At 38.6% G+C, this 25,112-nt stretch overlaps 1 protein-coding gene across 8 annotated transcripts in view; it reads right to left on the bottom strand.

Annotated features, from left to right (window-relative positions):
• The window catches only part of Cdkal1 (CDKAL1 threonylcarbamoyladenosine tRNA methylthiotransferase), a 627,362-nt gene that overhangs the window by 115,928 nt on the left and 486,322 nt on the right, over nt 1-25,112 (bottom strand). For 2 of the 8 annotated variants that reach the window (XM_087181224.1, XM_087181225.1), the window contains exon 12: nt 3,045-3,180. The exons of the other annotated variants lie outside the window; for them this stretch is intronic. In XM_087181224.1, coding sequence (XP_087037350.1) covers nt 3,045-3,180 — 136 coding nt within the window. The remainder of the gene's footprint in view (nt 1-3,044; nt 3,181-25,112) is intronic. 8 annotated transcript variants of the gene reach the window in all.

Below are 25,112 nucleotides of genomic sequence, written 5' to 3'. Positions count from 1 at the left end.
TGTTTGTTCTTAACATTGTTCCTGTCTTGCTTTTGGCTCTGCTCTACTGGGTTTCTTCGGTCTTCACTTGTGAATGAATCTTTGCTTGGTTGGTATCCATGTGGCCCAGGAGAGCATTCCTTACCCACTCCAATGTCCTCATGGACATGTCCATCACACTCCCACTAATGCTAGAGATCTGAGGGGATCCCTTGCCTCAGGTTTATATGATCTTCTGTACCCACTTAGCTGGAAAGTGGATTTGATAATAATTAGGATCTTGTGTTAAAGTCATTTGTATACAATCCCAGTTTTCTCATTGACCAATTTCCGTATTTCAGAACTATCTTAGGGGTCACAATCCCATTGGCAGTCTATAAAATCACTTGGCCCCGTCGCCACACTGTGAGGCTCTGACTGAAAGTCATCCCTTCCCATGGTTCAGCTGAAATTCCCATCTCTTCTGTCCTCCCATGAGTAGTGCTTCCAATCATCTAACTCTAAAATAATTTAACTGTTTTTCCCTGAAGAGTAGAGATGTGTCTTTAAAATGACTGGAAATAGTTCCCTTGGCTAATGAAACTTTAGTCTTGTAAACCTTGGATTCTGTTTTGAATAAGTCATTTGACCATCAAAGTTTTCATTAGCTTATAATTTTCTCTTTCCTTTCCTTACACCCACTTAGTTGGTGTAACCGTTCTTGGCTTACACTTCAATCAGAAGAAAAATGATGAATACTAACACTTCCTTTTGTAGGAGACTTGGTATAACACACTGGAGAGATTTTTTTTCAGAAAGGAAATTATGCTAGAGAAGATGAAATAGGCAGCAAATCAATATTCAACTTAGGAAGTGTCCCAAGGATTCATCAATTTCAGAAATGGTTAAACTATGAGCTTGAATTGGCAGGTGGATAAGGAATGTTCAGAATTTGCTTTTTATGTGGGGTTTGCTTTTATGTTTCTATTTTAACAGCTGAACACTATATATACTTTTTAGCTTTTTTTCTTTTTAGATTGAACACAGGTCTCATATATAATAAGCATATGTTCTACTACTTCTACTACCAATTGGCACGCCCAGCCCTATATAAGCCTTCTCTCATAAACTACCTCTGATAATTTTGGGAGGGAAGGAAGTAGGGTATAAGTAAGTAAATATGCAGATTAGCCCCCAGTGAAGCCTGAAGGGAAACAATGCCTTTTTTCTGAGAACAAATTTATCATGTACAAATACAGGGAAGTCTTGACTATGAATATTAAAGATTATATATATTCAACCAGTTTTTAAAAAACTTTTGCTACTGTTCCTCTGAAGTCAGTTATAGGCCCAGTGGTATATATTCTGGAATCTAGAACAAGGGCTGAAAAATTATTGCTAATCTCTCTCAATTCCTATTTTTGTAAATTAAGTTTCATTGAAACACAACAATACTCATTCATGTTATTATCTGACTGCTTTCATGTTACAGCAGATCTAAGAAGTTACAATACAGACTGTATGGACTTTGAACACTACATTACCATCCGCCCTTACCCTCACCTTTTATAGAAAATGACAGTTACCCTGATCTAGACTTCTAGACTTTGTATCCTTGACCAGTCAGTAGTTCCTTAACCTAAAATCAAACGAACAATTAACTAACCAGCAAAAGTCCCTGCTCCTTCTGCTTGCTCAGTGAGGACAGCTGAATCATAACTTATATCCTGACACACCAGGATGGACATACCAGGTACAAGAATAATTAGCTACCTTGTTTGCAGGATTTTTATCTTCAGTGGATTCTATGTACAGGCCAGTACATAATATTGCCAGTTGGTTTATAGACAATTTGAAATAAATATGATCCTTCATAACCTTTTACATTCACTCTGTAACTGTTGACCACAGAACCTCTGAGAAGAAGAAATCCTTCATTAAGTCCTAACACTAAAGACATGAAGAAGGGTTCATGTAAAAATAACTAAGACAAGCCCATTAGCACTGGTGAACCAGCTTCTCGTACAGGCAATGTTATAAGCACTATTCTGCAAAACATGTTGAGCTTTGCTATCAGCAGTTTTAACTGAAACCAAAAGCTGAGCCAAAAATGGAATAATTAGGTATTTTCCTATTGCATCACAGTGCATGTCTAAATTATCTCTCACTTTTCAGCCTGTTAAAACAAACATCTCAGTCATGCAACCACCTGTTAATTCTCCAAGTGTTTAAAAAGTAAACATGTTAAACAAGTTATGTGATGAACTTGGAATGAGGGTGGTCAAAGTACAGTGAGTACAGCAAACATTTCTCCTAGAATCGTACAAGGTGCCTTCAAGTCACCTTCATCATCATCCCTGAGGCACAGACTGTTAGTGCGTGCTGATTCCTGCAGTCTATGTGGGCTGCACTCGTTTTGAAGATGAGGCAGGACACAAATTTGGTAAACCTTCTCGATTCCTGAGAAGCTGAACATCTGGAATCTCTATCCTATCACACTTGACAAACCTTTTTCATATTCCACTTTCCAAGGATTGCAAATGCTGATGACCACTTTTCCTTATAGTCATGTATAAATTCCCTTTCAGACAAACTACAAAGTCCCAAGAGAGCATTTTTAACAGCCCAGGTTGCCAGACAATGCAATCATTTCCTTTCTATCAAAAGTTTACAATAGAACTCAGATCTGATAGAAGCTCCACACGAAACAGAACCGGCATCTGAACATGAGGTTATACAATCAACTGAATCAGCAATATCCACCAACCTTACTCCTTTTTGTTCCCCAAACAAATTCAGTGCTTTCTGGGCCCTTTTTTCTAGATGTAGATTACAGCTTCCTCAAATAAAGTGGGGTTTCTATAAAGTAAAGCTGTAGGTTTCATTTCTATATCTGGATTCTCAAAAATGATAAAGCCTGGGAGCTTTCTGGAAGTCTGATACATTTACGGTATTTTATAAAAACATGTAAATGTTCATCATAATGTTCTTTGTGGTGAAAAGCCAAATGAGCAGGCTGGAGTTTCAACATATGGATTTTTTTTTTTTTTTGGCTCCTTTTCTGATAGAGATTAAGAAGTGGTTACCTTCAACTGGCAGGCAGCAGCAGAAAGTTAAGAGGAGGTAAGCGGCCAAGACATCCTGAACTGGACAGTCAGGTTCGGAATAGCTGCGCTGGGTCATGCAGGGGCACTGGAGGCAACAATGATGGCCTGGTGGAGACTGAGAGAGTCAGGCTCTAAAAACATTGCAGACACTGGAGTCAAATCTCAGATAATAAAGTCTAGGAAGAAAAGACTGGTGAGTTACTACACATTGGGGACAATGTGTAGGGAGTCAGAAAACTATGCTAAGGCAAAAGGGCCAAAATAGCCAAGAGGTTCCAGATACAAACATATTAGAGCCAGAGGCAAAAGGATCCTTGCAAAGGATGGTGAGGACCTGGAAGCATCACGGTGAGGACAAGGGCTTAGCAAGAAACAGTAAGGGACACTGAAGTCAGGAAAAAGAAATGAGGTAGTCAGGAAATCTTCTGAGGTAAGTGAAAGGTTGAACTGCCAAGGTAGGTATAATGTGTGCCTTGGGATCTTCTAGTGTACTTCCCTCAAGGGCAGATTCCACTGTCAGGATGTGGGCCAATGAAATTCAGTCTGCAATGTGGCAATATCTGGTTGAAGAAGGAAAATATTGCTTAGTATAGAGTTCAGTTTTTGATAAAAATAGGAAGCAAAGACTTGAGTCTACACAGGTTATGCCATTTGTGGACTGTAAGGAAGCAGGCTAAGTACAGGCACATGGAGAAAGAAGAAAGGAAGGAGCTTTGCTGAGTTAATGGCTCAAGATTAGAACATATGATGCAAGAAATGTAGCAATAAATGATCAAATGTCTACTTCAGAAAGAAGGATGGTATTAAAGATAGAGCAGGAAAGGCTATTATAACTATTGCGAAAAAAATCAACACCCCATGTGAAACCAGGGCAAGGTGAGAAGGTTGACTGGATTTGAGAAATAACCTAAGAGGCAGGGTAGACAACATTTGGTGGCTCTACATAAGAGGACAGGAAGGAAAGGGGCAGAGGAAGACTCCAAGATTTGGGGCTCAGTTAAGGGGACTGGGAGGGTGGAGAAGGGAATGCAGTTTTGCATATTACGAGTTTGAGAAGGCTGGGAGACAGCTAGAGAGACAAAAAAAGAAGTTAGATGTAAAGGTATATAACGGGATGGTGCTTAGAAGGGAGAGGGGCACCACAGATGCAGGAGTCATACTGGTGTAATTTAGAGCAGGTCAGGGTGAGAGCACACAGGGAGTACAGAGAAGAAGGGAGGAGAGAAGATGAAGGGAAGAGGCTGAGGCTAAAATCCTGGTAAATAATAGCTCTCTGACTTTGGGGAAGGTACCTCCTCTGAACTCCAGGTAAATGAGGGAATTGGATTAGGCCTGCAGTTCTCGATCCCTGTTGGAGGTTAGAATGACTGGGGATCCTTTGAAATACACCAATACTCTTATTCCCCAGTGCCTCTGATTTAATTGGTCTTGTGGGACCCTGACAAGTCCTCAGGTGCCAATGTGTGGCCAAAGTTGAGAACCACTAGCCAGGATGATCCCTAAGGTGTCTTCCAACTGCTAACCTCTATGCTGCTAGATTAGCTCCCCACTGTCTTTCAGCTCTTGCCATTCTATGTTCTGAATTTTATCAGGTACTTTCATTCTTAATCTCTGTGTCATACCTGCAGCTTTGCCTTATTTCCTGACCTCTTCCTTTACTTAAAAGGGAACTGTATATGCAGAAATTCCTCTGGGGCACATTGAGGCTTTGGCTGTGGAACGGGCTGCTGATACGTATCTAGTTCCCTACCTGGTAAGTCTTCTGAAAAATAAATGGAAAACTAATTGAATAAATTTGAACCTTTATTTTGTAATCACAATGTATCAAACACCAGAAACTTAATTAAAAGCACTTGACAATATCAGCATTCAATTGCAGTTATTCTTTTCTATTGTACATATGTTGATGGTATCCCTATGATTGCAGTACACATTCAAGATCAGTGGGAAAAGGGAAAAAAGGTCTTTGGAATTGAAACAATGAACCTTCAAATTTAGAAGTAAACTGTGAATTCAACTATGTGAAACATGGCTGGTAATCAAACATACCCCAAAGATTTGTAAATATGTTACCTAGAAAAATTAAAGGGAAAAGAATTTGAGTACAAAAAATTATATTATGACTGTTACGTGTGTTCTAAAAATGCAACACTAGGCACTGAAGGATTAAGATTTGTTACACAGATGTACCAATTTTCCATGGTGAACAGTCTATTACTGCAAATGTGTACTGCTAAAAATTACAAAAAACAAGTAATACCCCCAAATATATAGAGAAAAAGACAAACTCTTTGAAATCTTAACCTGCCCTTCTGTCTGTCTGTCTGCCCTCCCTCCCTTCCCTTCTTTCTCCTCTCCCTCCTCTTCTTTTGTTTTCTTGGTGCTGGGGACTGCACCTGATAAGCAATCCTCACTGAGTTCTACTCTAAGGCACACATAATACTTCCTTGTTCTAGGATTAATAACTCTTCTGTGACAGAAGGGGAAACAAGAAAACACAAGACCATTCTACCTCATATATTTTTTCTCCCCTTTGCCTCTAGTAATATCTGAAAAATAACTGGGATGACCACAAACACTGACTGCTTCTGAATTCCTTTCTCTCCATCCGGTTCAAGAAGACTGCCCCATTCCTTAATTTCTTGTACCTCCATCATGGCGGCGGCGGTGGGGCATGGTGTAAAGTGTTTCTTAGATGACAACAAAACGGTAGACAGCTAAGAGAGGAAGTTACAAAGGAGATGGGTGAATCTGTTCACCCAACTGTAATGGTACTGAAATAAAACAACCAGGAAAAGGTACAGCCGATTTTAAAGCTAAGTAGATATCAGTGGGAAATGCTTTATTTCAGACTTATAATTTCTAAAACAACCTTAGTGGAAGGAAGTTACAGCAATCAGCCTTTCTGTTCAGAGGTGGTGGTACAGTGTGTGTGTGTGTGTGTGTGTGTGTGTGTGTGTGTGTGTGTGTGTGTGTGTGTGTGTGTTGCAGGTGCCATTTACCCTGGAAGGACCTGAACAAGGCCACAAATGCAAATAGGGAAACTTGCATTAATGCAGTGATATCTAATAAAATAAAATGGAAGGAGCCTTACTTCTCCTACCGAGCTCACTTTATTTTCTAAAGAGAACATTTATTTGCAAAGAAAGGTCATTCTTTGGCAACAAAGTCATGGCAGGCAGATGGGGAGAGGAGACTTAACTCATTTTATTAACAGCTGTGCCAAAATGAGTAGCCCTTACAAGCAACAGGACAGAAACTGTTTTCAACATAAGCCAAAATCCCTGCAAAGAAAAATGACAAAGTCAAAGGCCACCTAGTACCACAGACCACACAACAGTTCATTCAAATGTCCTCTGTGCAGTTAACTTTTGGGTGCTCAAAACTAGCAGGAAGGAACATGAGTTGCTATAAATATCAATTCACCATCCTGCCATTCAGACTAACCACCTAAGAAAGTAAGCTTTCCCTCTTATCTAGATTATTAGAATAATGTTTTCTTTCCTGGACTTCCTGGGCCCAAGCTTCACTCTCTCAATCAAGGGTTGGGAAACTATGGTTTGTGGGCCAAACACTGATAGGGTTCCAATTCTGTATATTCTGTGATTTGTTTTTATACTTTTAAATGACTGGGGGGAAAAATCAGGTGAAAATTATATGAAATTCAAATTTCCATACATGAAGTTATTGGGACAGCCATGATCATTCCTTGCACATTGTCTACACTTTTGTCAAGGCCAGAGCTGAATGGCTGCCAGAGGCCACACGACTTGCAAAGTTGAAAATATTTAGCATCTATCTGGCCCCTTCCTAGACTTTGCCAGCTTTAGCTCAGAATTATTATTTTGCAACCTTGACTGCATATTGTAATAACCTGGGGATTGAAATAATACTGATGTCTGGGTCCGATTTAATTGATCTGGGGTGCAGCCTATGAGTTGGTATTTTTAAAAAAAATCTCCCCAGATGAAGCTAGCTTGAAGCAAGGGTTTAGAATCCATCGCTTTCCCGAAGCCAGTGTGCGGTCACCTAATGCCATTCACCTCTTTTAGAAACTTTCAAGGGCTACAGAACCAAGTCTCAAGTACTGGATCAAAGCTTGTCCCACTTTTAACACTAACACTAAAGACAATGTTTTGCTCCTGATAGCTCTTGCATCTTCCTGATCCTGCATCTTGCAGAAGCTATTCCCTCTGCCAAGAATGTCACTGCTACTATTTCCATGTACTACATTCAACCTGAAAAAGCCAGTTCAAAGATCCCCTCTTCCCAAACAGAAATAATCTTCTAAACCATGTTTTCCCATAAATCTCTTAGTTATATTCATTGTGTAAACTCTTCGCTGAGGTTCTCTGTGTAGCACTCCTCCCTTTTCTAACACTCAAGTGCCATGCAAATGGAAGATATTAAATAAATGCTGCCCATCTCCTTAATCCCACCATTTTGGATTTATCTTCAGAAAGCCTTCAAATTCTTTAAACTACTTGGCACCTTTCCCTCCAAGATCTGTTTATCATACGACACTGCAAACTATTTCTTGTCAGTAAACTTAGCTTCTCCACTCCTTTGTCCTTTACTTCCCCTAGAGACTCTGGGGAATGGTCCCCAGAGTAATCCAGCCCCTTGATTCCCTAAGCATCAGGGACTGTGGCCATGTCATTACTACCTGGCCACTCCTCTGTGTGTATATATCTAGCTGCTATTTCTATCTCTCTGAAGAGCCACCCAATCACTTTGGCTGCCTTCTCTTTCACCAGGTACATCTAAAATCCACCCTAGGAGATCTACAACATAGGTGAAAATCTCATTCATTCATCACTTTTTCTACATGCCCATTACGTGGCAGGTACTATACCAGTCAGACAAAGCAAGTGGACTACAAACTAATTGGGAGGAATAAACAAGTATTATTCTTACTTAACCAGTAGGCATGCACACAGTAAGTGCTGAAATGTTTGCTGAATGAATTCTAAAATTTCTGAATATTAACATTTGGTATTAATATTGCTTACCAAGTGGCTGTACCACTGAATAACCTGTTCATGATTCTTAAGAAGACTAGTAAATCAAATGAAATTTTTATGTTGGGGAGAATTATTACTTTTACAATTATAAATGGTACTTTAAGACGATAATTGTAAATACTCCAGCATTTGAAACTTATTTCCCATGAAATTTTGCCTTGAATCAATTTATATTCTACGCACAAGTCTTTTTTAGCATGTTTGCACCCTCATAAAATGTGTTCCTTTCTTTGATCACAAATTATATATAGGGCAGGGGAATGACAGCATTCAGTATCTTCTGTTGGGTAGAAAAATGTTAGGTTGGACAAAATCAATAGCTATATCATGGTTTACCCTTACCTTAAAAATAAATAAATAAAACAAACAATAATAGTTCACGAGGTAGTCCAACAATTGTTTTGGCCCTCATATTTTAGATACTGAAATACCACAGAGTACAAGAATAACTATCATGCCCCATGAAGGTCTTTCCTGCCTCTTTTGTTACCCTGAAGCTAAACTGTTTGATAAAGCAAAGAAAGTAGAGTTTTATAAAATTCCTATTGAACTTCTTGTCCAATAATTTTAGTACTGGTTGAATATCTCTAATCTGAAAATCTGACATTGTAGAGCTTTTAGGATTTCAGTTTATTTGCTTTAAATTCTCAACCAGTAAAGTCTACATAAATATTCCAAAATCCAAAAAACTCCAAAAACTGAATTTCTAGTCCAAAGGATTTCAGATAAGGGAAACAATATTTGTAGATTAATTTATAGATACAAACATTACCCATGCATGAAGAGTTTCACTGCTATTTGTAAAATTTAAAACATAAATATATGACATATGATAACATATCTTCCAGTGATATTTCAGAAAGATTAGCAGCTACCATGTTAAGATCGTAAAGCTAGGGCCAGGGATTTGGCTCAGTGGTTCCACTGCCTGCCCTGAAAGCTAGGTCCCGAGTTCAATCCCCGGTGCCAAAAAAAATAAATAAAAAGACTCTAAAGCTGTGCCATCCTCATAACCCAGGAGACACTGTGGGTTGACAAATGTGCTCTAACACACTGTTTTCATCTTTAAATTTTTCATATGTTTTGAAAGGGAGTGAAGGGTAAGTGGTTTCAAGTTTTCCCACTTCTTTAATAATGTCTGATAGCTGCAAATTACTTTAGTATGGTCTGTTTTCAATTAAGCAAAAAGCAAAGCAAAGGAAGTTAAGTTAGAGATATAAGTATACGACAGTAACATTTTGCAACTGGACAAAATCAATGCAGTGTGGGTTTTGCTAACTAGCATCCTGGAGTTCTATGGATTTCCAGATTATCATAAATATTTTTCTTTTTATTTATAGAGAGATGGTAATGTGCCTTTACTGAATCTAACACTTAGCAAGGTTGAGCTTGGGAGCCCGATATAGTGGACACAGAATCTGGATCTGCACAAACCCTATTAACACTTGGAGCCTTACACCAGCTTCCAGGGGCTAATCCGCATAGCACCCAAGGGGGAAAAATGATGAAAAAAGAACAGAGAAAACTAAATTTCTCTGACCCACAGATAAGCCACTATACAGTTCTAAAAATTCATCAAAATAATGCATCTCTCCTGTGACCCCAAATAATCCCTGGTGTCACCCCATTTGAGGAAAAGCTCGAAAATTATTCTCTGGCAGTTATTGCTGAGTCTCTAGATAAGCTCACAGCTCATTTTTATTATGATTCTGTGACTGGGACCTGGAAGATCAGACATGACAATGTAGGTCTGATAACTCTCCTACTTTCTACCTCTAATTTAGCATCTACTGTAAAAAAAAATCATTTCTATGGGCAATGCGGCCATCACTGATATCTCTTGCTGCCTCATCACACCAATAAGAGGAGTATAAAACTCATTTCAGGGGTGGGTGCGCTTTTTGACCTATTTTCTCAAGTACTATGTCAAAAAATAGCCTTATTTTTGTTCTATATATTAGACATACACATTTTCTTCATCTTTGGCTTTTATGACAAAGGGATCTTTGATAACCAGCAGACAATTTAATATATAGCTCAATCTTCTCTGTTCTCTTTTTGTATGTTGCAGAGCAAGGTTCCTACAGAGATAGCCAGGGGATGGACATTTCTGAGGTTGGCTCTTTGCCACGCAGCACTCTCAGCCATGGGCAGATGGGTACAGGTATATATGTGGGGGAGGGGTGGGAGTTTGGTGGTCTAGGGGCTGAGAAATCAGAAAAGGGCAGAGCAGGAATAAAGAAGCTGAGCCTTCTCCTGTGTCCACAGAAAACCTTTAACAACTCTAATCACATGTAGTTCCTGTGATTTAAACGATTTCTCAGAAATAAGCTCATTTTCCCACAAGAAAGGAAAAAGATGCCCAGACAATGGAGGCTGCTGTACTAAATGGCAGGCATGGCCATTCTCAGTAATGCGGAGAATGGTGCAAAGTGACACTTCAACCAAGTACCGCAGCATGGGTACCTGGGGGTTGGGCACTGCTACTGTGCATCCTCTCTCGTCAGGATGCCTTTGCCACCACCAGGGCACCATCTCAAGGTCCAGCCCAGGCTGCTCCACTCAGCCTGGGCTCCAGCCCTCACAGCCCTGGCAGTTTCTTCTGTGCTGCCTCTCTTGTCTGTGCTCACCTCTTCAGAGAGGAGCAATGACTCCTCTACCATCCACTACCACTTTCTCATCCACTACCACTTTCTTATCCACTACTGCTTGTGTGCAATGTATGCTTTCTGCTTTTTCACAGTGCCAAAAGGCTTAACATACATAGATGCTAGGGTGCAAAATGATGAGAGTATCCTAGAAAAGCTCATTACCTATGATGATTTTAAAGGAATTATGCTTAAATCAAGAATAATCGGTGTCAAAGTCCCAACAGTTTTTGACCTTGACATAAATGTGTTCATAACCACATTTTTTTTTTTCTGGTACTGGGGATCGAACTCTGGACCTTGCACTTGCAAAGCAGGTGTGGTGCCACTGAACTAAATCCCCGGCCCTCATAACTACATTTTAAGGATAAGCATTAACTGCTTCACTCGAGGACTTATGACTGTTTGCTGCTTGCATTCTACGGGCAAATTAATCCTCCTCCCTTTACCCAGAATCTAGGATTATTGGCTTCCACAATCACTGATAGCCACTGATCAAAAGCTCCTTTGCTTACTTTGTTATTTCTGCGCAATGCCAGAAGTTCTTTATCAATCTATTAGTAGAGGGGAGTGGGTGTAATGGCACATACATGTACAGTACAGTATTCTACAGTATTCTAGGAGGCTGTCACAGGAGGATCACAAGTTCAAGCCTAGTCTAAGCAATTTGGCAACTTAGTTTCAAAATAAAAAATAGAAAAAGGCCAGGGATGTTGCCCAGTTGAAGGTCCTGGGTCCAATCCCCAGTACTGGAACAAAAAAAGTAGAAGGAAGCTATATGTTCTTTCTAGTTCTTTTTCTTATTCAACCCCAGCACCTCTCTAGTTCATTATATTCATGTGCACTGGTACTAATCATTTCCCGTTACTATTGTGAAATTCCTGAGGGTAGACAATTAGTAATCATGGTGGCGTCAGATCCTCTGAGGTGGGGACCTTGTGGAAGACAGCACCACAAAGGCAGGAGCATGCACCAGAGGGAGAGATCACCTTGTGAAACAGGAAGCCAGGGGGAGAGAGGAGCCAGACCTGTGATCTCCCAATAGGCCCTACTTTTTAGATTTTGTTTTTCAGTGCTGGTATTGAACCCAGGGCCTCTTGCACACTAGGGAAGTGCTTTAGTGAGCTAGATCCCCATCCCCTAGAGCCTACTTCTGAACAGTCCACCCACCTCAACACTGTCATACAGAGGACCAAGTCCCCAGGACACAACCCTGGGGGGTGCCCTCCAATTGTCACCAAGCCACAGCAGCATCTGAATAAGACTTTGCATCAAAGAGTTTGCCTTTGGGTAGTCTTGTGTATGTTGGTTAGTTTTAGCAACTATTCATCTTAACCCTCTCTGAAGTGTTCGTTTAGTTTTTCAGTTGCTTTTTTTTTTTCCTTCCCAAAATTAGTTTATATTGTCAACTCAAATTGAGAAGGGGAAAAGAGATTGTCTCTCTAAAATAAAGATTATGTAGAAATAGCAAGGAATTATAAAACAGGATACATGTGTTATGGAAGAAGTTGGGGCAAGGCACATTTTTTGAAAGAAAACAAGCAGAGTCCACGTAAGCTCATTTGAAACAAAGATCTCTGTGGCTTGTCAGGGAGTCGGAGACAGCTCTTTGGTGCACACAGCTTTTGTCACAGTATGTGTTCTTTGCAAGTGCTTTTCTGCAATACTGTGGTTTTGAGGAATTCCTCGGATAGTTCTTATCTGCCTCAGGGCTCCTGCTTCATAGCCTCCTGGCTTCATTTTATTAGGGTTTGACATAAGTGACTTAACTTTGGGACAGGCAGGTTTTCACAACATGCATATAGTCTGACAGCCAGCTCAGCACTATTTTCCATTTTTCTGGCTTTTTTAAAACAGTAGCTCCCTGCACTTTCATTTTTTGATATTTTTTCTGTATTGTGAAATAATATGTCTTTAATGCTAGTCTTAATTTCTCAGGACTAGATACTACCTAGACTTTCTACTGTGGAAGATAAGAACTTTGGTTGGTTCCCTTATTCGTTCCAATTACTTGTATATTTCCCACCTCCTCTTCCCATATATTTATATCACATACATGCCATGTAGAATTCAGCTATCTAATTACTGTGATTACACTTTCTCTCCTTTGCATTTTTCTTGAATTAAAAAAACTCACTCTCTTCCACTTCTCTAAATTACCTCTCAAGTTCATTAAGACTTCAGTATTTATCTATCTTTAAAATTTCAAGGTAAAATTTCATTGCATATATTTAAGGTATATAACATGTCAGGAGATATAGATAGAACTGTTAATACAGTGAAGCAAATTAACACATTCATCATGCCTTATAATCCCCCCACACCTTGGTGTGTGTATGTATGGGAAGGGCAGCTAAAATCTGCTCAATTAGCAAAAATCCCAGATAACAAAACATTAAGTACAGTCCTTTTGTTGTACACAGAGCTTCCAGATTTGTTTATCCTATGCATCTGTTACTTTTAAATTCTTTGACTTGTATTTCCCTATTTCTGTCCAGTTCTCTCACCCTTGGTATCACTGCTTTATTATCCCTGTGCATTTGTCTTTTACTGTTTGCATTTAAGATTCCACACAGAAGTCAGGTCAATGATTTTCTGTGTCTGTCTGGCTTACTGCCTTATCACAATATCCACAAGGTTCATCCATGTTGTGATGAATAGGAGGATCTCCTTTCTTAAGGCTTGAATAATATTATATTTTATATATACACACTATACACTAGTTTAACTACTTGCTTGTATACAGACACTTATGTTAATCCCATATCCTGGCTATTGCAATAAAGCTGCAATGAGTAGGGAGTGCAGTTATCTTTACAAGGGGGTGATTTTACTTTTAGGGGGTATATAGTACTCAGAACAGGAATTGCTGGATCACACGATAGCACTATTTTTAATTTCTTCAATAAGTTCTATATTGATTTCCATGATGATGGTACCAATTTAATTTCCACTAACAGTAATGGGATTCCCTTTTCAATACACTCTCACCAACACCTACTGTTTATGGTGTTTTAATAACAGCCATCCTAACAGGTGTGAAGTGATATTGCATAGTGGTTTTGATTTGCATTTTTCTAATGATTAGTGATGTTGAGCCTTTTTTCCTTTATCTCTTGGCCATTCTTGTATCTTTTTTAAGAGAAAGGCCCATTCAAATCCTCTGCCCATTTTAAATATAGGATTATGTTATGGTTTGGATCTTAAATCCTTCCCTAAAAGTACTGAAGGTTTGATCCCCAGTGCAGAGTGTTTGGAGGTGAGGTCTTGATCATCAGAGCTCTGACCTCATGAATGGATTAATCCATTTATGGATGAATAACTTAACAGCCCTTTGGGAGGTGGTAGGAACTTCAGGATGCAGGGCATGGCTGGAAGAAGTAAGTCACTGGAGTTATGCTTTGAAGGGTATATCTTGTCCCAGGGTACATCCTTGCTGTCCTTGTTTCTTGGCCAATATAAGATGAGTGGCCTCTTCCACTATAGCTCAGGCCACAATGTTTCTGCCTCGCCTCAGGCATAGAGCAACTGAGCCGGCAAACCATGGACTAAACCTCTAAAACTGTAAGCCAAAATAAACTTCTCTTCCTTTAAGTTGATTTCTCTTGGGTATTTTGTCACAGTGATAGAAATCTAACACAGGTTGATTTTTTTTCTGTTACCGAGTTGTATGAGTTTTAAATTTTAGACAATAACCCTTTATGAGACACATGATTTACAAATATTTTTCTCAGTCTGTTGGTTGTCTTTTAATTTTGTTGACTGTTTCTTTTGTTATACAAGAAGGTTTTAGATTACACATGGTCCCAACTGTTTTTGCTTTTGTAGCCTGAGCTTCTGCTGTGATAACTCAAAAATCACTACCAAGGTGAATGTCAGGAAGTTTCCCACCGATTTTTTTTTTAATAGGAGTTTAAGGTTGTAGACATTACCATTTGGGTCTTTTGAGTTGTTTTGGAGGTGTGATGTAAAATAAGGGTCCAATTTCATTCTTTTACATATAGAAATCCCATTTTCTTAGAACCACTTGAAGAGACTGTCCTTTCCTCATTGGGTCCTCCTGGTACCACTGTTCAAAATTAGTTGACCATATATGTTTGGATTTATTTCTGCATTCTCCGTTCTGTTCTGTTGGCCTATGTGTCCATGTTTATGCTAGCATCACACTGTTTTTGATTAAAACTTTGTAATGTAACTTTAAATTAGAAAGTGTGATGCTTCCAAATTTGTTTTTCTTAGAACTGCTTTGGCTATTGAGGGTCTTCTGTGGTGCCACAAAAGTTTAAACTACTTACCAGTCCAGTTATTTAAATACAAGATGACCAAAAATTTCATATTTTTTATTAATTTTTATAAGATACCATATCAGAAAATAGAAAAACAACAATTTTATCAAATTTATTCAATACAAGAATTGATTGGTTGAAATGATACCTGCCCAAGCAACAATAGGGATAGTCAGCACACAAACAAATGCACAGCCCGAGTGATGCTCAGGGCAAACAAGTGGTTAAGATTGGTTTTTCTACTTCCATGGAGAATGTCATTGGAATTTTGATAATTATCCTGAATCTGTATCTCATCGTCTTGACCTTCTGGGCAGAATGGCCATTTTACTAATACCAATTTTTCTGATGCATGAACTCCAGTTATCTTGTGTCTTCTTCATTTTCTTTCATCATTACTTTTACAGTTTTCAATGTCTAAGTCTTTTATTTCCCTGGTTAAATTTATTCCTATTTTATTTTTTGATGCTATCATAAATGAGAATTTTTCTTGATTTCTTCTTTGGCTAAGCCGTTATCTGTATTTTGCAACTTTAATGAATGCATTTATTAGTTCTTCAAAGTATTTTTTGGAGTCTCGGCTATTTTCTACATACAGGATCATGTCATCTGCAAGTAATGGTAATTCTACTTCTTCCTTTCCTATCTGTATACTGTTATTTCTTTTTCTTGTCTGGTTGCTGTTACTTTTCAGAACAATACTGAACATAAGTGGCAAGAGGAGGCAACCTACATTTGCAGCTTTTCGCCATTAATCTTGATGTTAGCTGTGTTTTTACTCATAAATGGACTTTTTCTTTTTGGTACAGGGGATCGAACTTGAGTTCTTGCGCTTTTGGAGCAGACAGCAGAACCACTGAGCCAAATCCCGGCCCATAAGTGGGCTTTTTAATGGAAGAACTTTCTTTTTATTCTTAAACTGCTTTCTAAAGAAACTCTTCTCAACTCTTGTCAGGAAGGCAAAGGAGTGCATTACTGACAGCATTCTAGCTGTTAAACAAAGACAGTAAACAGTTTCCATACATTGACTGAATTCCCCCTGACCCTGGCTATGCTTATTGTCCTTAAAACTACAGATGTTCTATTTTTCCCTTAAAGAACAAGCCTTCAGTTTTCATTTGGCACAGGAAAGAGGATGTTATCTGGAAGCTGAGTGAGGCATGGGAGATAAAAAAAAGAGAAGACTACTTCTTAGTTTTTAAACAATCTTTCTTATTTTAGTGCCCTTTCCTCCTGCATCATTTTCCCTTCCAGAAGTGACAGCCATTTCCTTGACCATTTGAGTGATCTGTTATATAATCATCCCTTGGTATCTATGGGGTATTGGGTCCAGAACTGAGAACATCAAATCTGTGCACACTCAAGTTCCTTGTAAAAAATGGTGTAGTATTTGCATAAAACCTACACAGATCTTTGTATACTTTTGCTCATCTGTAGATTACTTATGATACCTAATACAATGTGAGTGCTATGTAAATACTTGATATACTGTATTATTTTGGAAATAATGACAAGAAAAATATGTCTGCACATGTTTAGTACACACACAATTTTCCCCTGGGTTTAGATCCGTGGTTGGTTGAATCTCTAGAAGACAAGAAACCAGTGGATATGGAGTCTATTGTATATCAAGTGTGTTCTTAATTTGGGGTATGGCTCTTTCCTACTGCCATTTTAAGCCTACTATGTAAGGCTGCTCAGGCTGGTGAAGTCAGTCATTAACTGTTTATCTGCTTTCCAACTATCACAATTTTGTTGCTGTTATTTCTTTAACTCTGTTTGTCTTTGTGGGTTAATAATGTGTGAAATAAATATCTCAGGATATTTGGCAGGACTCACAAATGAAATTAAGACCTCTTTTCAACTTTCCTTCCATATCTGAAACCAGACTTACTCTTTGAAAATTTTTAGTATACTTAAAAAAAAAAAGGCCCTTAGTTCATGGAATTTATGAATTTCTTTTGAAAATAATATAAAGAACAAAATAATGATAATCTAACATTGCATATCATGGACAGATTAAAGAAGAAAGAAGTTTGAGATGAAGCTAAAAATTCTGTTCTGTGTATACTTAACTATAAATGTCTATATCTCTATATGTTTTTCAACTCTTTGTTCCAGAGGCCACAGAAAGCAAATAATACCATAACATATAAGGTCAGTCTCCATCAGCAAAGGGCATAGAACTGGGGTATCATATTTTTGTGCTTGATTCCAGAACCAAGTGGAGCTCACAAGGGGAATTCTCCCTCTACCTCTTTATATTAGTTTTTTCCTAGAATATCAAGTTCAAAGCACCAAAAAGTAACCTGAGATGATGCCTTGTGATTTCACAGATAATAAAAGTTGAGAGGAAAATATTTTTTACTCCGACAGTGTGCAACTGACACTAAGTTCTATCCACGTAGATATGGTGAGTCCGTCTCACAGTATTTCAGGAGAAATATTTCACTCATGACCTATGAATTTTTCTTTAAAATTAAAGATTTGTCATCCACGAATTTACTTACCTTCCAACTTACATATGTTTTTGATCTGCATAATTTTTTGAGGAGGAAAGTTCTACACATATTACCTGCCAAGTTAATAAACAGGCACTTCTATGAAATAAATTTTGGCTTTTCTAACTTTAGTTTCCCCTGTCACTACACACTAAATTTAAACTGTTTTTTAAAAATATAGGCTAAGGATGAAAAACTGTTACAAATAATTCAAAGACAGAATAGATTAAAACTAAAATGAAAAATAGTAGAATATATAACTGTGGCAGTTCAAGTGATCACAAAATTCAAAATGAAAACTAAAGGATATATGGCCTTACTTTTCTTTCTTCTATGATCCTGTTAAGTACTTGGGATTAAAGCTTTTTACTCAGAAAACAAAAAACAGAAACCAAACAAACAAAACACCCCAAAAGGATAAACATACAGTGGAGAAACTTGTCAGTAACCTAAACCAATAGATCAAATTCACCATCACCAGCTGGGCATGATGGTGCTGCACACCTATAATCCCAGCACTTTGGAGGCTAAGGTAAGAGGATTCCCATGAGTTCTGGCCCAGCCTGGGCTACACAGTGTGTTCAAGGCCAGCCTGAACTACATAGATGAGACCTTGCTGCAAAAAACAAACAAAACAACAACAAAAATTTAACATCACCAATACAGGGAAAAGCATATCCCATAACTCCAGATGTGATATTCTGAGGACAGGACATTTTTTTTAGTTCAACAGGGCATATAACCAGAATCTAATCAGGAGGAAAATTGCTAAAATTTAGACACATCCCATGAAACAACTGGCCAACAGTTTTGAAGATTTAAACATTAAAGGTAAAGCAGGGGCTGGGGATTTAGCTCAGTGGTTCTGGTGCCTGCCTCACAAACGCAAGGTCCCGAGTTCGATCCCCAGCACCAAAAAAAAAAAGGTAAAGCAGAGGAACCATCTAGAGGAGGACACAATGATATGACAACTAAATGCAAGACAAGACACGATCCTAGACTGACTCCTGTGTCAGAGAAACAATTGCTACAGACACTGTGGAGATTCTTGACAAAACTGGAATATGAACTGTATCTTAAAGTACTGTATCAATCTTAAATTTCTTGAATTTGATAACAATATTATGGGTGATACAAAAGCCTTCTTCTTAGGAAATATATGCTAATTATTAACAGGTAAAGGGACATGATGTCTGCAATCTCTTTTGAAAGTGTTCAGGGGAAAATATCTATGGCTATGTCTATCTGTCTGTCCTCTCTCTACAGAAAGAGACAACAAATGCAGCCCAGTGTTAGAAACTGAGGAATCTTGGTATAGCAAGCATACATTGGACATCCTTGTGGTATTCTCACAACTGCTCTAAAATTTAAATTTTGATTAGTTAAAAAAAAGTCTAAGGCCTATACATACATATAAAAATCTTGCCCTAACAATAAGATACTCTGAAAGCCAATACATTTTTTTGGTCAAAATATTCTAAACTTATTTTGAATTTCTGGACTGAATATTTACTTTCCTGTTTATAACATCAAGGAACAACAAGTCTGAAAGAATAGAGTCACAGTCTTTTCACCAAATGGTGTAGAACTCAGGGCAAGTTTACTTAGCTTCTGCGAGCCCAGGAAATTGGGATGAAAGCAGACATCCTAGACAGTGTAAAAAGTATTGCTTAAGACTAACATGAGAAAAAGTACATGGAAAGCACGGGCTATGTTGGTTTTAGCACATAGTAACACTCAAACACCGGGAGTTTTTCCCCTCAGGCCCTCTAACTTCTTATCTTCTGTGGCATTTCTCTGAAAGCACTTTATTTATCATGGGTGGCAACAAAACAAGAAAAGATGAAGACATTCATCTTAGATTCTAAAATCTCAGATGGGAAAAATTAGTAGAGTATATATTTTTAAATCAATGTGAATGTTTGTCTGCTTGCATTTGATTAGTTTGTCCATACTTATGAAATAAACATAACTGCAAGGGGCAAGAGTTAGAAATGAGTCTCACGTTAGATTACCAAACACATTCTGTTGACCTGAGTACACATTTAACATTAGCTCTAAAACTTGGAACTGTTATACTTACAAATTTCTTGGAGGTAAGTATGGAATTATCACTGAACCATAGTTACCACAGGGGGAAAAAAAGAAAAAAGAAAAATGTAAGTAGAGCATTGTGAAGTTCTTTAGAAGAGTCTATTCACTTCTAAAGTTAAGGTAATAAAAATGAGTTCAAATTGAATATTACAATTTTAATAAATGAAGTTCATATAAAAGGCATAAAAGAATTATGTAGATCCTTGTGATATTTTTTGGGAAACTTGTATAAAACAAGGTATGTAATTATCATTGGAAAAAAGTTAAGACTGAAATATAATAAAGGTGACTTTTCAAAGGATAGAATTTATATTCTCTATATTTAATATAAATTCCCCCAACCTTTTTCAACTTCAGTACTCACACCATTCAAAATCCGTGAGGAAAAAAAACCTTATAACTACATATCTTGTTCCTCTTTTGGTAATTAAAAGTTCATAAAAGAAGAAGGATAAAAATAAATCCAAAAGGGAAGCAAAACATTAAACAAGAAATAAGTATATTTCTTCCATAGATTTTATTTGCTTTAAATGATTTTTTATAAGCTCACTACAAAGCACAAATTTAGATTGGCATCATTGAGGTAAAGGCTCTTACAATACCGTTGACTCTTTATTATCCTACAATTAGATTATTTTAGAAAACCTGAAATGCTGATTCTCAAGACCAATCTTGGATTCTCAAGCATAGCCACCTCTGATTTCTTCCTCCAATGGATTACAATTATCAGACGAGTCCTGTGATTCTAGTTATCAACGAAAATCCCTGGGTTTCCCCATTACCTTTACCATCCCAAACAAAAACTAATCCAACAAAAGCATGGATCTCACCTAGATTTAGTCTTCACTTGGACAGCCTGTCCCATTCTCTGGGTCTGACAACACCAAGCTGGTTTACACGGTAATGGAATTTAATTCATCATGGTGATGTCAAGACTTAAAACATGGGGCAGTGCTCTGCAGCAGGTAGATAACAGGCCAGGTTCTGACGGGAGAAAATCAGTGGGAGCAGTGAGGGTGTGCAGAGAGAAGGCTGGGATTCTGAAAGGTCAATTTGGAGAGCAGATTAAGGAGCTCTTAAATAAAATCCACGTGGACAGCCTCTTACTGGTGACAGCTCTTTACTCAAGGGTGTCTCCCTGGCCCCTCACCCAGTCCTGAGGGAGTGAGGTGCTGCAGCCATCGCCCAGTCTCTGCCCTGGAGAGCGCTTCTTCTTAAACACAGCACTGTCTTTCATGAGATCTTGCTGGACACTCGGCAAATCACATTTGTTCAGTCTCCAATAGTTCAGTTTAAGAAGATGGACAGCTAAAGGGTTCTACATAACCAGCAAGGCAAGGTGTCATTGCTGCTAGCAAACTTCCCTCTTCACAGTTGAGGCTTAGCAACACTTTTTGCTATTGTAACATTCTTAAAAGTGCCAAACACCATCACCCCCTTTCCTTAAGTTTATCAGTGTGAGAGACGATAAGGGGATAAGAGGCCTTGGTCAACTGAAGAAGGACCGAAAAGAAGCACCAGCTGCAGCAAAATGTGAAAACAATTTGTATTCCTCCAAATTTTAGGCAATGTTCACAGGTCCTTTTAAAATGTTCTGGCCTACAAATGTTTGCTCTGTGAGTGTGGAGTGAATGAAAACCCATTTAAGTAACCTTCTGTACAGTGAGTTAATAGTCTCAGTGGAACTCAGAATAACTTTTTTCATATGCAGCAAAGTCCAGGACATAGAATTATTATATTCAAAAGAAGAATGTTTATCTAAGGCCTCAGGAACAAACTGCAGAGATCCCTTAAATCCATTTATTAGATTATTTCCAAACCTGACTCTTGCAAAAATGTCCTAATTGTGCTTTCTGACTGCTGCATCCCCTGTCTACTTCATCCTCTGCACTACACCTATGATGAGCTTTCTAAAACAAACACAAAAGCGCCAGGGATTTAGCTTGGTGGTTTCGCCGCCTGCTGCACAAGCACAAGGACCCAAGTTCGATCCCCGGTACCAAAAAAAAAAATAATAATAATAATAAAACACAAGAGCAGCATTACTATCTGGTAGGCCCCTATGGCCCCAGCTCAGCTGAAGCTATCTGATCTGGCTTTTAAGGCCATCTTACTCTAAGCTTTGCCTAGAAGGGCCTGACTCATTTACTGATAACTTATTCCTGCATATTGTTTTCTATCTCACCAAAAACAAGTAAGAAACACCGATGCATTGGACTACCCCCAAAGAAAATGAACTTTATGCCCATTAAATGTCCCATGCTTTCTTTATGCCCAGGTCTTTTCCCACAACATGCCCTATAAATGGTAAACCTCCCTCCTCCCACACAGACACCCTCCACTTGTCACAGTCCAGAACATCTCAGCCTTCAGAATTCAATTTCATAGCATTTGTCAGTTGAGCACATATTGAGCTCCTGCTGCATGCCAGGTACTGGGCTAGGTGCATGGAGACAGGAAGACTGGCTGGAAGCCTAGAGATACTCAGCAATGACCATACAATGTGGTAAGGGACACGGTGCAAGTAACTGCAGAACCTTACGGAAACACAGAGGAGGAAGACAACCTCGCTGGGGTGGCCAGGGAAGGACCAGCAGGGCATAAGTGATGAGCATGCAGGAACCAGGTCCCCTGCTCGGCCCAGTCCCTGGGGGAGGATGACTAAGAAACTGGAGGCAGAGAGCAGGCATGGGGAATATGCTGGGAACTCCAAGCAGCCTGATGATGTGGGAGCAGGAAGTACGCTGGGGAATGGTTAAGGCCTGAGAGTAGAGAGGCAGGCAGGAGCAGCTCTGCATGACCTTGGGCAAGTTAATTCATCATTGTGAGCTGCAGTTTTCTGGTATGTAAAGTGACAAGAATACTGCTACTTGAAAGAGTTATAAGAATGAAATCAGGATAAAGCACACAGAATAATTTCTGACACATACCCATGACTAAGTAGATGTTACCTCTATTTCTTCTGTCATCATTATGATTGGGGCCAACAATTTGCCGTGCCTATAGGGTGGCATCTAGCTAAGTGTGCACAGACTTAGGAAGGGTGTGTGCCTCCTAGCACAGCAAACACTGGGCAGAAAAGGAGCTGAAAGATCGATTAATTTAGCTGTCTCTAAAAGCCAGACTGTGATGTTAGATCAAAATATCCTACAATTGGTCCACAGTTGCCTATTTCTGTAGTAACAAATTAGTACAAATATGGTATTTGAAAACAAATGTAGCAACTTCAGAGGCTGAGGTAAAAAGACCCCAAGTTTGAGGCCAGCTTGGGCAATGTAGCAAAATCCTGTCTCTAAACAGGGCTGAGGGTGTAACTTAGTGGTAGAGTCCTTGCTTGGCATGCACAAGCCTTGGGTTCAATTCCTGGAACCAAAGTCAGGCAAACAAATTCATTCTCTTGAAGTTCTGGAGGCAGGAGATCTGAAACAAGTTTTGTGAGTGAAATCAAGGGTTCTAGCATAGCTGTGTTCCTTTTGGAGGCTCTAGGTAGAATCTGTTTTGCCTTTTCCATCTTCTAGAGGTCATATCTTTAGCTCATGGGCTCTTTCTTGGTCTTTACAAGATACCATTCTGACCTCTGGTCCTGTCCTTACATCTCCTGTTTCTAACCTCTTGTATGGATTGCGGTGATCACATTGAGCCTAACCAGATAACCCACAGTGATCTCTCCATTTCTAGGTTAAAAAACTTATGGGTGTATATTCCAAAGAAGAAGAAATCAGTATGTCAAAGAGCATCTGCACACCATATCTACTGCACACTATATGACAGCTGCAATATGGAATCAGCCTGGGTATCTACTGCCAGATAAATGAATAAAAATGATAAATGAATACTATAGTGGACTATTATTTAGTCATAAGAAAGTATGAAATCCTAGCATCACAGCAACATGGACAGATCTGGAGGACACTAGATTCTGAAATAAATCAGGCACAGAAAGACAAATGTGCAACAGTCATCACTTAAATGTGGCATATGATCTGAAATTGCTCTTGCTGAAGTTGAGCGTAGAATAGTGGTCACCAGAAATTTGGGTATAGTGGGGCAGAGAAAGGATGGTTAACAGGTGTAAGGATAGAGGACAGGAGGAATAACTTCTACTGTTATATAGCACAGTAAGACAACTGTGGCTGGTGGTAATTATATATTTCAAAACAGCTGGCAGAGATTTTGAATGTTCCCATCACAAGGAAATGATAAATGTTTTGAGGTGAAGAATATACATACCAATTATCCTGATCTAATCAATAAACTGTGCACATACGTATTAAAATATCACCCTGTACCTCATAAATATACAATTATTATGTAGCAAACAATGTTTATAGTTTTTAAAAATGGAAAAAGCAATCAAATCTGCAAAGTCCTTTTTATTATGTAAGGTACCACAGATATGTTTTAGAATTAGGATGTGAATATATTTCAGAGTCCATTATTCTGTCTACCACAGCCAGTCTCATTTGTGCCATTTGGGCCCACATAAAAAACTAATTTAATAATTGTTTTAGTATTCTTGGCTAATATACAGGGGAAATTCATCAATTCATTATACAAAAAGTCACTGGACTCATAATAAAAAGAAGGTGGAGTAAAGAGAAATGGAAGTAAGAGAAAAAGAAATCATGTAGATCTTCCCATATACAGTACATGTTAGCAGGTGGCCTTAAAACCATGACAGAGAATTGAGAGTTTTTAGGTATTTTGAGAAGCCTTGGAGATAAGTTCAATTCTTCACTTGTGAAATGAATATCACCTGCATAAAACCCCAGCAAGGTAGGGGGTTCTAATTTAGCTCATATTTGTACCTGTTGCCATGGGCCCATCATGAAAAACTCTGCTAAGTGATCTGACAAAATCCAGAAACAACATAATCATGGTCAGGCTAAAATCTCTATCAAAGTGGAAGTAAAACCAGAAGTGTTGTGTCCAGAAAAGAGTTTAAAAGAGTTTAAAGAGCAACTGGAAGGGATCAAATATGAGGCCATCGAGTTAAATAAAAGGGGCCTCCAGAAAGGGACTCCTTAGAAGTGTGCTTGAAAATCGGTTTAGAATAAAATGTACTTAGCACACTAGGGTATAAAAATATTTTCAAGATAGCTTTGTTTGTCTCCTCCAAAGGAAAAAAAACATTTAATTTGAAAATCTTAGACTGTAAATAATGTAATTATGTTATCGGGTATGCTAAAAGGATAAGGAATCCTTCCATTAAGGCAACTTTATGCTCTCTAAAATACTGAGTTGTTAAACTTTAGAATCATACTCAGAAATAAAATTGTTTTGAAACATTTAGACACTAAGAGAGCTCTGTCATATCATACTGTGTGTGTGTGTTTTAATAAGGTAAGCCCCGGTCTCATAAGTGGCAAGATTTGGGAGAGCCCTTATATGTCATCGAACAAGCTTCTGTAGATGACTTAAGACGTGTGTGTGTGTGCACGCGCGCGCATGCATGTGTCCCTGGGTGTGTGTGGGGGGGTGGGTACTGGGGATT

The sequence above is a fragment of the Heterocephalus glaber genome, unplaced genomic scaffold (assembly GCF_053883595.1).
Source record: "Heterocephalus glaber isolate CG9 unplaced genomic scaffold, H.glaber_assembly_v1.0 deba00001472, whole genome shotgun sequence".
In the NCBI taxonomy this organism is placed as follows: Eukaryota; Metazoa; Chordata; class Mammalia; order Rodentia; family Bathyergidae; genus Heterocephalus; species Heterocephalus glaber.
This window is presented reverse-complemented; position numbering and strand designations above follow the sequence as displayed.